General features: G+C 47.7%; 1 protein-coding gene across 1 annotated transcript in view; it reads left to right on the top strand.

Moving 5' to 3' along the window:
* Window positions 1-813: 813 nt before the first annotated feature.
* Window positions 814-13,940, top strand: part of ipo8 (importin 8) — a 100,716-nt gene continuing 87,589 nt past the window's right edge. Inside the window, 3 exon segments of the mRNA XM_034163360.1 lie at window positions 814-1,026; window positions 9,913-9,994; window positions 11,727-11,883. Of these exon segments, the coding sequence (XP_034019251.1) occupies window positions 943-1,026; window positions 9,913-9,994; window positions 11,727-11,883 (323 nt within the window). The 5' untranslated portion in view covers window positions 814-942.

Below are 13,940 nucleotides of genomic sequence, written 5' to 3'. Positions count from 1 at the left end.
AGGTTTGACATTTGACCCTAGGCTTTTTCCCCTGCCAGATAAATCGAGAGATTATTTTATTTAAATCAGAGAAAAGTTTCTGGGGGGTTTCTATTGGAAGGGCCTGAAATAAAAAGGGAAATTCATTTTTGCAGAATCAATTCTATGACTGAGACCGAGAGAAGTAATAGAGTTCCATCTATATATATATCTTCTTTAATTTTTGTCATGAGGGGAGAGTAATTTAAAGCAAAGAGTGTGTCAGTTGTATTTGATAACTTTATTCCCAAGTATTTCAATGAATTCTGGTCCCATTTGAAGGAGAATTTCTCTTGTATCTGAATTGGAGGTGAGTAATTGAAAGACATGATTTGTGTTTTCTTTACATTTAATTTGTATCCTGCGTATCTACTAAATGTCTGTAAAAGGGTCATTAATTCGATAAGTGACCAAGAAGGCTGGGTTAAGCTGTAACATGACGAGCGTCACCTGTATGACGTCACTGTAGTGTTTCACCTCGTCACAGAGGCTCCAGCTCAAAACGCACCTTTACTGACTTCTGTATCTTAGTAAAAGAAAAAAAAAACAGAGGAACGAAGCAAAACGTCCCGTTCGGATTCTGCCTCATTTAATTGAAACCTTTTAAACAGAATTTTTTATTTAGAATGTTGGTATATTTTTCTCCTTTAAATAAAGATTATCTAAAAAAATGTTTGTCAAGTTGACCAGAGGGTCAATGTAAACACTTGCACGGCACCTCCAAAATAAAAGCAGAGGCGCTGCTTGAAATGCTTGTTAGTGTTCCAAGCAGTCCTTTTATTGTGAAAAAGCGGGCGGAAGCTGGTTTGTGATGGACCCGCTGCGTCGTCTTTGTGTTTGCTTGGATTTCAGGCAGTAATGTTAGCTACCGTTCTATGTCTGTGAAAACCATAAAACACGGATTGAAGCGTCACTTCACAGCTTATGGATCCGAACCGGATAATCCAGGCTCTCAAAGGGACCATCGACCCCAGCCTGCGGATAGCGGCGGAGAATGAGCTCAACCAGGTCTGTTTGCTAACCGCTTCAAACTGTCCGTTTCTCTGCTCAGCGCACTTCGGCACCGCGTCGGCTTCTCCGGCCGCAGTGTTCAGCTTAAACGTGGCGACAAATGTTATCTGGAAAAGGGGAAAAACAAACAAACTCTTCACTGCATCACGTGACCGTAACGACACGGCCAGGGTGACGTCACTTCCGTCAAATGGAGCTCAAGCCCCGCCCTTACATGAGCGTCTGGATCCATAGAATATCCCGCCCCCTTTTCTGACTCCGCCTTCAGGGGTTTGTCACGGTACTTGTCAAACCCCACATACCGATACCGCTTCGATACCACGGCAAATAAGACACATATTTCACGGGGTGCTACTACGATCGCCTCCAGTCCAAAACAGTGCAAAAATGGGATTTAATCTGGCGTCGCCGATGGAACGCCCCCCCCCCCAAAAAAAATCGGTCCCCCTGCATTCACTGTGCATGCATCATCAGCCACGGTTCACTGATTATCACCTCGTTTCTGCTTCAAACTGCCTCCAGTCATCATCTGTCTCAGCCACAGATATCTGAAGCTTTTCTACAACAATCATTTCCACATAAATTCAGCATTATTTCATCACAAAAGATGGGGGGAGCGCCTATGTCAGTCCAGAAAATCAGTAACAATTCACTGATTATCGCCTCGTTTCTGCTTCAAACTGACTTTAGAATGATTTAAGAGGTTTGACTTTGTCATCTGATTGTTAATAATCACATTATTCTCTTTGATCACTTTGGGTGAAGAGAGTCAGATTCAGAGACTCAGACTCATGTGCAGTGAAGGCAGGACGGAACCATTTTTAGGGGGGACCGTTTGGTCAGCGACGGCGGCTTGCCTCCTAACTAGCTGGTTTATAAAGTGCAGACCTGGAAACTCGCCCAAAAATGAAAGAAAAGGAGCTCAAGCAACTTTGAACAAAAACCACAACAAATGCTGCTTCAGACTTTCATCCTGACGGAGCACAATGAAACACGTTTCAAACTATAGTCACTACAGATACCCCATTTAAAGCAAGCTCTCACCATACAGCGTAGGAGAGAACCTAATGTAGGCGAGCACTGCAGGTGCGAGTACTGGGGGTAGGCTAAAGGCAACCCCCCCACCCCCGAAAAAAACTATTTACCACATTTTAAGGGTGAGATTGAGGGCCTCACTTTAAAGCCAAATGACTCGAGGCATCAGGACAAAACACAGAAGATGACAGAGTGTAGAAACGTGTGTCAGAGAAGCATCAGAACTGCTCATTTATACACAGCAGTCTACTGAAGAAAATCCTGAATATCTTTCATTTTGGACGACTGGTCATCGGGGACTCAGAAAATGCATACCGTACAACAACAGCATGTTATTTGCATTATTATCACTTTTTACTGACATACACATCACATAACGCGTACATAAAAAGTTGGCTCACTTAACTTTTGTTGTGTCGGCAGGCGCGCGCGCTGCTCTCCAAATTCGGCAGTGCGTCCTCATCAAGCTGGCTGCTTTGGCTGCTGTTCATTGTCGTACTGTCCATGAGAAAATCATCCAGAATATCCATATTGGGACCAAAACACACTTCTCACCTTTTGAGTATTTTAATTTTTTTTTCCCCTCTGCAGACAGTTCTTGGGCTGCGCGCTATGACATCATTTGCTTGTGCACAGCAGGCAGGTATAGCCAGGTAGTGTCGACGTAAATCTGCAGTACCGGCCCAGCAGCACTGCGGGAAAGTGATAATAATGTACAGTATTTACACATTTATCAGGGTATTTAGCTAAATGTTGAGACAAATATGTACCTTAATTAAAGAGCTAATTGTTCCTCCCTGAAAGATGGATTAATGAAGAGTCTAATGACAGACATTTAACATGTGAGGGCGTGTTTATTCAAATTTACATTTCATGCATGTTTTGTCTGAGTTATATTACTTCCTGCGGCCTTTTGATGTCAATTTCAATTGCAATTTCTAAAATATTAAAAATAATAATAAAAAAAAATGGCTGTTTGTGCAAAATGTTGTGGGTTTTTTTGGGGGGGAGGGTGGATGTGGTGCTCGGAGGGATCTTGCGCAAGGAGTAATTCAGTGCAGAACCACCACTACATTCAGGAACGTGGTTTTGAACGTGTTCCACACCGACCTTGTCCCCCTGATGAGGCTCCTTTAAACCTCCATCTGCTTCCAAACATGAAAAGGCACTTTTGTCCACCGAGAATGAAAGTGATGTTTGAAGCTGTTGTTCAGGAAAATGGACTTTTCTCGACTTTTGGCGAGTGGCATGTCCATTCAGGATTACTAATGTTCTTGACCCCCTCTCACCAGACAGCGTTGCCATCTTCAATTTTCTTATTTTTTTGAAGAAGAAGAATTTGAAGTTATAAATTTAATCTGATTTCCTCCTTTACTTACCTCCTTGTCATTTCAGCTGCTCCCGTAGTTTAAAAAATAATAAAATAAATGGACACCTTGTTTACATTCAGGACCACAGAGAGAAGTTCCTCGAGTTCATTATTTTTTAAAAATGGAAAGCAAAATGGTGCGTGTTTCTCGGTAACTTAAAATTCTTGATCTGGTCTGATCCATGAGTTTTGTGATCAGTTAGGACCCATTTAAAAAACAAACAAGATTTTAGTTTATGATTCCTGCCCACATGTTGAAATCAGCCCAAATCAATTTTTCTTAAAATTCTTATTTTGGTGAATTTCATTGACAATGGTACAGCTGGTGCAAGAACCGGCACGTCCACTAGGTGGCGAGTGTGCTTTGGTTGAAGTCAGTCATTGACAGCCGCCACAGTCAGTTTGCTCCGTGTCACTTGCAGCGCGCATGTTTCTGCGGGCCATTCAGTCGGCCTCTTCTAGTGCCGTTTTTCGGGACACTTGGAAACCAGCTTTCAGTGTCCCACCCTCCTTGCCATGTAGTGAAGAGCTGCAGAAGTGCTGGTCTGATCCTAAATCAGGCATATTCAACTCGTTCCAGAGAGGGCCGAGAGCGGGCAGGATCTCTTTGCATCCACCCACACCGTCAGGTGGTTTCACTGGTTAACATCACTTTGAGCAGATGGAATCAGTTCGTCAGTGAACTCACCTGGTGCTGTCAGTGGGCGCAAAGAAAACCTGCACCCTCTCAGCCCTTTCTGGAACGAGTTGAAGACCCCTGTCCTAAATCCTTCACCCATTGCCCACAGGATTGCAGGGTGCTGTGTGCACTGACGGATGCACCGCAGCACAGCTTAGACCGCATGCCATCAGTGGGCAGTGTGGTTTGTAGCCTGGTTGTAGCACCTGCTGATGCTGCCCGGCCAGGGGCCTGTTGCCCACAATCTCAGTGTTAGGGTCACTGATGACCTCCTTACCAAGAGTTATGACACGGCGGCTCAAATTGGTCATCTGGGGAACTCCCTGTCTCTCTTGCCCTTGCACTTTCACTGTCTCTTCAGGATGCTGGTGCTGATGCTGACACACAGAGCCTCAGTGATGCTTTGCTTCGGGCTTTCGCCTACATGTCACGAGAGTTTGGCAGGTTGATGTCCACCCTGACCATAGCCCAGCACCGGGTGTGACTGGCTCAGTCCTCCTTGTCTGAGGCACGCAGAAGATGACTACGCACCCTGCCCCTTGTCCCAGTCTGTTGGGTCCTGCAGCCCAACAGACCGTGGAGCGTGCTGTTCAGGCTAACAGGTCTCACCAGCAATTTCCCAAATTACAGCGCACTCCCAGGCACTAAGGCACAATGGGGGCTTCCACCCTGCTAACGGACATACTCCCTGGGGTCAGGGTCTACCGCACCAGCCCTCCCAGCAGTCCATCTTTCGGCCACCCACGAGTGGATCTCCCAGAAATGACCAGCGGGACGGACAGGCCGTCATGCTGGCCCCTATAATGGGGCCTTACGCTCCTTGTTATTATTTAGTTAGTTAACCACAGGAATAATTGACTGATCATAAATTAGTTTTGTAAATTGATGGTAATTCTCACAATATGGTGTATGCCTTAAAACAGCATTTCTGTTTCCACATAGTACTGCCTTGCTCAACATAACATAGTTTGCAGCTGGAAAACGTGATGTACCCACAACGAGACGTACGCTAAACGAGATGTATACATTTTGCTTCGTGGATGTCTCACAGAATTCATAACTCAAATTTTGGCTCTTGGAGATCTGAACAGTCTGTAAGTGTATCCCAGTCAAAACAAACAGAAACTAGGTCCTCCTTTTTACAACAGTGTTTATGTCACTGCATAAACGGCCCAACATGCTGTTGAATGGAATGGACAAACTGCTGCTAACGTTAAGCATGGAGGCGCGGATTCTTAGCAGAGTTTATAAAAGTGTGATGTTGTGTCACATTGACTTGTTTTTAAAGTGATAACTGTATTAATTTCAATGCAGCTGCTCTCCACTGTCAGAAGACGTGCATGTTGATGAGTCAGGAACTCCACAAGAGGCACAGCTTGGTGTCTGTCATTGATGCAGTCAGGGTGAAAGAGTGAAGATAGGCGTGCATGTGCCCGTGCATGTGGATCAGTCTCTGCAGTAATGGTGAAACATCTGAGTGTAAGAAATGCAGCTGCATGTTCAGGCAGCCTGTAAAAACAGCATCGTGGTGGTGTTTCCGGTACACGTCCACACAGCGTCATGAGAGTTCCATGTGCACAGTCACAGGGCCGGTTTTAACCGGGTTAAAACAGCGTCATGCTCCGGTACAGATGACAGATTCTGCACACATCTGGATCCAGTATCCGAGGGACTCTCTCAAAAAATGAAGAGAGTTGAGGGCGAAGTGTCCGTCGTCTCCTCCCTGTACAGTGCTCACTGAACATTTTCTCCGATGTGCACTTGTTTCAGAGAGTTTATTTTTATTAAGTACATGTTCGTAATAAACTTCAATCAAAAACTTGTTCCATGAGTGATTAATATGCTGAATGAATGAAAAAGCAGTAAAAGCAGACGCTCTTTGCTCCCGTGCAGCCACGATCACAATAAAGACAACAGGAGATGTTCTTTTAAAATGATTTCCTCTGCATGTGGGTGTCTCAAGCTCACAGTGACTTTGTCCTGTGGTTACAGGTGTTGGTTTTGTGGAATAGTGAACCCTGAAAGCTGACTGTAGAGGTTCAGAATGATGGTTCTTTCTCAAAGATGCAAGGATTTGATTGAATTTTCTATTAAAAAGATAAATTAGGAACATGTTGATAATTTGCTTCTGTTCCATCCATCCATTTTCTTCCTCTTTATCCAGAGTCGGGTCGCGGGGGCAGCAGCTCAAGCAAAGCCGCCCAGACCTCCCGATCCACACACACCTCCCCCAGCTCCTCCGGGGGAACCCCAAGGCATTCCCAAGCCAGCCGAGAGACGTAGTCCAGTCCCTCCAGCATGTCCTGGGTCTTCCCCGGGGCCTTCTCCCGATGGGACGTGCCCGGAACACCTCTCCAGCGAGGCATCCAGGTGGCATCCGGAAAAGATGCCCGAGCCACCTCAACTGACTCCTTTCGACGTGGAGGAGCAGCGGCTCGACTCCGAGCTCCTCCCGAGTGACCGAGCTCCTCACCCTATCTCTAAGGGAGCGACCAGCCACCCTGCGGAGGAAACTCATCTCGGCCGCTTGTACTCGCGATCTCGCTCTTTTGGTCATGAGCCAAATCTCATGACCATAGGTGAGGATCGGAACGTAGATCGATTGGTAAATCGAGAGCTTTGCCCCCCTACTCAGCTCTCTCTTCACCATGGCGGTCCGATACAGCGACCGCATCACTGCAGATGCTGCACCAATCCGTCTGTCGATCTCACGCTCCATCCGTCCCTCACTCGTGAACAAGACCCCGTGATACTTAAACTCCTTCACTTGAGGCAAGGACACTCCACCGACCTGAAGAGGACAAAGCACCTTTTTCCGGTCGAGAACCATGGCCTCGGATTTGGAGGTGCTGATTTTCCTCCCCGACGCTTCACACTCGGCTGCAAACCGCCCCCAGTGCATGCTGAAGGTCCTGATTTGACAAAGCCAACAGAACCACATCGTCTGCAAACAGCAGAGACGAGATTCTGTGGTTCCCAAACCAGACCCCCTCTACACCCTGGCTGCACCTAGAAATTCTGTCCATAAAAACACAAAGGGCAACCCTGGCGGAGGCCAACGTGCACTGGAAACAGGTTTGACTTACTACTGGCAATGCGAACCAAGCTCCTGCTGCGGTTGTACAGGGACTGGATAGCCCTTAGCAAAGGACCCCGGACCCCGTACTCCCGCAGCACCCCTCACAGGATGCCTTGAGGGACACGGTTGAACGCCTTCTCCAGATCCACAAAGCACATGTGGACTGGTTGGGCGAACTCCCATGAACCCTCGAGCACCCGATGGAGCGTGTAGAGCTGGTCCAGTGTGCCGCGACCAGAACGAAAACCACACTGCTTCTCCTGAATCTGAGGTTTGACTATCGGTTGAATTCTCCTCTCCAGTACTCTGGAATAGACCTTACTGGGTAGGCTGAGGAATGTGATCCCCCTGTAGTTGGAACACACCCTCCGGTCCCCCTTCTTAAACAGAGGGACCACCACCCTGGTCTGCCAGTCCAGAGGCACTGTCTCCGACCGCCACGCGATATTGCAGAGGCGTGTCAGCCAAGACAATCCCACAATATCCAGAGACTTAAGGTACTTAGGACGGATTTCATCCACCCCAGGAGCCTTGCCACCGAGGAGCTTTCTAACCACCTCGGTGACTTCGGCATGGGTAATGGATGAGTCTGCCTCTGAGTCCCCAGTCTCTGCTTCCTCTTGGGAAGATGTGACGATGGGATTGAGGAGATCCTCGAAGTATTCCTTCCACCGCCTGACAACATCCCCAGTCAGGGTCAACAGCTCCCCACCCACACCGTAGACAGTGCTGGTGGAGAGCTGCTTCCGCCTCCTGAGGCGTTGGATGGTTTGCCAGAATTTCATCCATGGCCTCCCCGAACTCCTCCCAGACCCAAGTTTTTGCCTCTGTGACCGCACGGGCTGGGCACGCTTGGCCTGCCAGTACCTGTCAGCTGCCTCCGGGGTCCCATCTGCCAACAAAGACAAGTACGACTCCCTCTTCAGCTCGACGGCATCCCTTACTTCCAGCGTCCACCACCGGGTTCGGGGATTGCCGCCGCGACAGGCACCAGAGACCTTGTGACCACAGCTACGAGTGGCCGCATCGACAATGGAGGTAGAGAACATGGTCCACTCAGACTCCATGTCTCCAACTTCCCCCGGGATCTGGGAGAAGCTCTCCTGGAGGTGGGAGTTGAAGACCTTGCTGACAGAGGGCCTGCCAGGTCTGACTGACTTCCTCCCCTCCCAGCGGATCCAACTCACCACCAGGTGGTGATCGGCCGACAGCTCAGCCCCTCTCTTCACTCGAGTGTCCGAGACACGTGGCCGAAGGTCAGATGATACGACTACAAAGTCGATCATCGACCTCCGGCTCAGGGTGTCCTGGTGCCACGTGCACTTATGGACACCCTTGTGCTCGAACATTGTGTTCGTGATGGACAAACTGTGACTAGCACAGAAGTCCAACAACTGAACACCACTCGGGTTCAGATCGGGGAGGCCATGCTTCACGATCACCCCCCTCCAGGTCTCACTGTCGCTGCCCACGTGGGCGTTGAAATCCCCCAGGAGAACAATGGAGTCCCCAGTCGGAGCGCTATCTAGTACCCCTCCCAGGGACTCCAAGAAGGTCGGGTACTCTGCACTGCCACTCAGCCCGTAGGCCGAGACAACAGTGAGAGACCTGTCCCCGACCCGAAGACGTAGGGACGCGACCCTCTCGTTCACCAGAGTGAACTCCAACACATGGCAACTGAGCTGGGGAGCAATAAGCAATGCGACCCCAGCTCTCCACCTCTCCCAGTGGGCAACGCCAGAAAAGTGGAGCGTCCAGCCCCTCTCCAGGAGTTGAGTACCAGAGTCCAAGCTGTGCATGGAGGTGCGCCCGACTATTTCTAGTCAGTATCTCTCAACCTCCCGCACAAGCTCAGGCTCCTTCCCCCCCCAGCGAGGTGACATTCCACGTCCCAACAGGGGCCAGGGGCTGTGAGCGCAGACCGGGCCACCGGACCACCCGCCCTCAACTGCCACCCAATCCTTTCTGCACCCGACCCCCATGGCCCCCTCTGCAGGTTGTGAACCCACAGGAGGGCGGGCCCACGTTGCTCTTTCGGGCTGAGCCTGGCCGGGCCCCATGGGCTAAGGCCTGACGACCAGGCACTCGTGCGCTAGCCCCAACCCCAGGCCTGGCTCCAGGGTGGGGCCCCAGCTCCGCCATACCGGGCGACGTCTCAGTCCTTGATTTTTTTACTGGTCATGGGAACTTCTGAACTGCCCTTAGTCTGACCCGTCACCTAGGACCTGTTTGCCTTGGGAGACCCTACAAGGGGCACAAAGGCCCCCGACAACATAGCTCTTAGGATCATCTGGGTACGCAAACTCCCTCACCACGATAAGGTGGCAGCAAGAGGGGGAGTGCTTCTGTTCCCTGATTGAAATTAGGTTTCATAAGGAGGGGCTTACCACTGCACCTTAAAAACCAGCGGGATGGGTAAGAGGAATCCGGCGATAGCCACCACGGCTAAGTGCTGTACGGGGCACAACGCAGTTTTTGGCTACTCTTGGCAACGATGTGATTTATATGATGTTTTCCTGACTGGGTGTCATTCGTTTCCTCCCCCTGCTGAGTAACAGTGCCAGTCACAGCCCCAATCAGAAGATTGGTTACAGCAATATTGAACCAAGATTATCCACGACAGCCACCTGACCTCAGTAATTGGATGATGGCTCATCTTATGGATGTTTAAACATGGATCTCTGGATGATCCTGTGATCATGATGTGAAAATGTGTTTCAGTCCTACAAGATCATCAACTTCGCCCCGACCCTTCTTCAGATCATCGTGTCTGAGCAGGTGGACTTTCCTGTTCGTCAGGCAGGTAAGGAATAAAACACTTTACAGTTGTGTTGTTTAAATTTGTGTCTTGTTGCTCATCGACAAAACAACAGTTGTTGAAGAGTGTAGAGGCCCTGAATCCACTGAAGGGTCGAGGAACACAGTTATCATTAGCAAGTTGTGGAATTTGGGTATAAGCACCAGCAGCAATGGCCTTCACGGCTTATGTAGGTCTGAGTCCTTTTTTATTAAAAAATCAAACTCCAAAAGGTCAGTCCAGAGTGAATGACGTGTTTTTGTCAACATTCAGTGGAAACCTCATCTTGTACACAGTGAGGTCACATGACTACACAAACTAGAGTCCTGCTCAGAATCACCGGCGCCCACAGACCTGAGTCCAGGATTAAAAATGTGGTTGGAAAAATAACCACAAAGCAACATACAGAGTAAAAAATACATGATTGTTATCAGCACACGTTTACATCACTTTTACAGCCCGTTGAGTTCAAATACATCAGGGGGTGGTATTTGATTATTTTTGTCCTTATTTCAAACCTTATAAAGAATAAAATGAATAAGAAGTAAGACCCTTCGGCTGTTCCCTTGTTTTCACTCGAGTCGCCACAGTGGATCTGCATGTTGATTTGGCACAAGTTTTACACAGGATGCCCTTCCTGAAATAATGCCACATTACATGGAGCAATGTGCCAGGGGTGGGATTTGAACCAGGAACCTTCCACACTGAAACCAAGTGCACAAACCACTTGGCCACCACCTCTGCAATAAAGTCAATAAAACCTTTATTTTGAAGCTTCCTGTGTAAAATATGTGCATCCGGTTGTTAAGTGTGATGTAACACATCATGTGATTTTCAACTTCCATGTCCAAACAAAAAGGCGCGCTGTCTTTAACACTGAGACGCTCTGATCAGGCTGCACACGGACAACAGCATTAACATGGCAACATAAAACTCTTATATATTATATATTATATACTCTTGTATATTGTGCCTAAAACTCTCCTGGATATATTAACTGGGTTTATAGACGTTGTTATTGTGTTTGTTTTATGTAAAAATGCCAGACGTTCAGGTCGTTTCTCCGTTATTTTCAATGGGAGCTGCTGGGAGCTGCGATCGCTTCCTGTTTATTGTCCTTTAATTATTCCACGCAGGTTAAATGTCGCAGACACGGCTCATCGGTAATATTTGTTTTAGCAAGTTTTCAGGGTCTCATGGATGCAGTCTCTTATTAACGTGATGAAAAGCATAAAAAATTACATTTTAGTAGTACAGTGGAACCTTGATTTACGAGTTTAATTTGTTCCGTGACCAAACTCGTAAGACAATCTGCTCATATTTCAAACCATTGAAAATAACTAAAATAATTTTAATCCGTTCCAGCCTTGTAAAACATCCACAAATCACTCTAAATTAGGAAAATTTTTTATTAACAAACAGACGTATATTTTACCTGTGTATAATAAAATATATAAAGTAAAGTGTTCTTACCTTAGAAACAGATGAATGCGGTTTAACGGAGGGATGGAGGTCTGTGCACACTGTAAACACACACCTTAAAAGGATCATACAGACGTGACTTTAATTGTAAACTTGCAGGTCTTTGGACCTGGAAACAGATTTATCACGAGATGCGTTACGTCAGAGCTTAACAACCGGATTGGAGTCCTGATTCAGGACCGTCACAGACACTCTGAAATCAGGCTGATTTGTCTCCTGTTAATTCCATCTTCTCTGACTGTGTGTGCATCTGCAGCGGCAATCTACCTGAAGAACATGGTGAGCCAGTACTGGCAGGACAGAGAGCCCTCCGTGGGCGAGGTGGTCTTCCCCTTCAACATCCACGAGAACGACCGGCAGCAGATCAGGGAGCACATTGTGGAGGGTATTATCCGCTGCCCCGAGTCCATACGGTACGTAGGAATCATCGCGTGTCCACAGCCACACACGTAGGCCACGTGCCAGATGTGGGTCCCCGCATCAGGGTTTTCTTTCCAGGCCTGTGGATCTAGTAAACGTGAATTGGAATGTTAGCTTTGAAATATTGTGACACCATCCATGTTTTGACTTTTAAATTAATCAAAACAATGAAATGGGTGAAGTTGCCACTTTTTATTCATGCTTTCATTTTTTATACCCACTTACTCCAGTCAAGGCTCATTGGGGAGGAGTGGAGCCTAGAGTCCCTTTGTACCTTGATACAAAAAAAAAAAAAAATCTTGGGTTCAGAATAGCGTTTGCTGTTAATCTGTCAACATGGAAAATACAGTACATGAATCAAAATGATGAAAGTGGATGATTTTTTCACAGTTGTCTTAGATAAAGAATAAATAAACATGGATGCCCAATATTTTTAATGCTAACATGCAAATTATCGTCATTGACTGCATTGATATAGCACTCTCCGATCACTCAGTCAACATTTATTGATATCGACCTTTACAGCAGCCAGACAGTGTCCAAAGTGCTTTACAGTAAAATCAAAGATCAAGAATTCTCCTTTGAGGCCCTCTTCACCCCCCTCTACTGACAAGGCGTTCTATCCTGCCTTTGTCTTTCTTTCAGCCAGCTGAGTCTAGAGAGCAAAGACGTACTTCTCTACAGTCTTCTTGCTCTCGTTCTCTTCTTTCAGCTTCTCCCGCAAAATATACCCCTCATCCTCCATCTACCCTAGGCAGATGAAGAAGGAAGGTGTCTACTGGACTTCCTCTTGGAGCAGCTCCTGAATGTCCTGCAGCTGACACTCCAGTGCAGAGATATCTTTTGTTAAAGTTGATGGTCTTGCTTCATTTAGCAGACCTGTTAGCGTCTCCACCTCTGATCGCATCTTTGCATTCGTTTCTGTCAACTCTTGCTTCTGTCATTCACTTTGCACAGATTTGGCCAGGAGTTCTTAAACCTGTGCATTCAGCCTTCTTCCGACCATGTTCAGAGTCTGCCTAGTCACAAAACAAAAAGAAAAACACAAACAACCATTCCAACCCCCCCCCCCCAGAGGACCGTCCCATCAAACCCTGGGAGGAGGAGAAAAGAAAAAACAAAAAACAACCCAAACTTAACCCTGCCAAAAAAAAAAAAAAAGGAAACTAACACCCCCCCTGGACGACATGTAGGGACCAACACCCCCCAGAGGACATCTCCGCCAGCTCCAGGAGTAGTAATCACAGCTGAGGTCCCTCTGAGATCCAAAGTCATTTATGGGGGTTTCCAGCGCCTCCCAGAGGACCGTTCCATCAAACCCCAGGAGACACCCCCATGACTGAAAACAGACCCAGCCCCGGCCGTCTACGGCTAGATGGTCCCACAGTCTTTTCCCCAGTTTCCGCCCTCAGGGTGTGACTATCACAGGGCGGAAACTGGGGAAAAACAAAATAACCACCCCAATCTCCACAGAGGACACACACAAATAACCTCGGGGGAAAACAAAAAAAATGAAGAAACCTGTTGCCCTCCCCCCAGAACCCCGAGAGACCCTGGAAAACCTCCAGAACCAGTCGTCAGATACAATAATAGCAAACGGCTCAAAACTACTGAATCCGGGGGGAGAAAACAGGACAAAACGACCCCAACCCCACCCCCTCAGCGCAGGGGAAACTGGAAATGCGTCCAGTGTCATTACCTATGACTATACTTAAAAATCAAACGGGAGGCGTGGAACTGCGGTAATGGCAGACGGCACAAAACGGCGCCACGCCCCCGACTTTCAACCCAGCTACTAGCTGGAAGTATATTATTCCACTGCACCAAACCTCAGCAACACTGATGGCATACGGCTCAAAGGCGCGCTGAGGCCGGAGGTGGAACAGGGAATTAACACAAAATAAAACGCACCTAACCCCCCTCCCAGGTGCAGAGGTTTTCTGGGAAACCCCCAGCGTAACCAAACTACACCACCTCAGCAACACTAATGACAAACGTTACAGAAGTGACTAAGGTTGGAGGTAGAGGACCGGGAAATAAAAAACAACAA

The sequence above is a fragment of the Thalassophryne amazonica genome, chromosome 22 (genome assembly GCF_902500255.1).
Source record: "Thalassophryne amazonica chromosome 22, fThaAma1.1, whole genome shotgun sequence".
NCBI classification, from domain to species: Eukaryota; Metazoa; Chordata; class Actinopteri; order Batrachoidiformes; family Batrachoididae; genus Thalassophryne; species Thalassophryne amazonica.
This window is presented reverse-complemented; position numbering and strand designations above follow the sequence as displayed.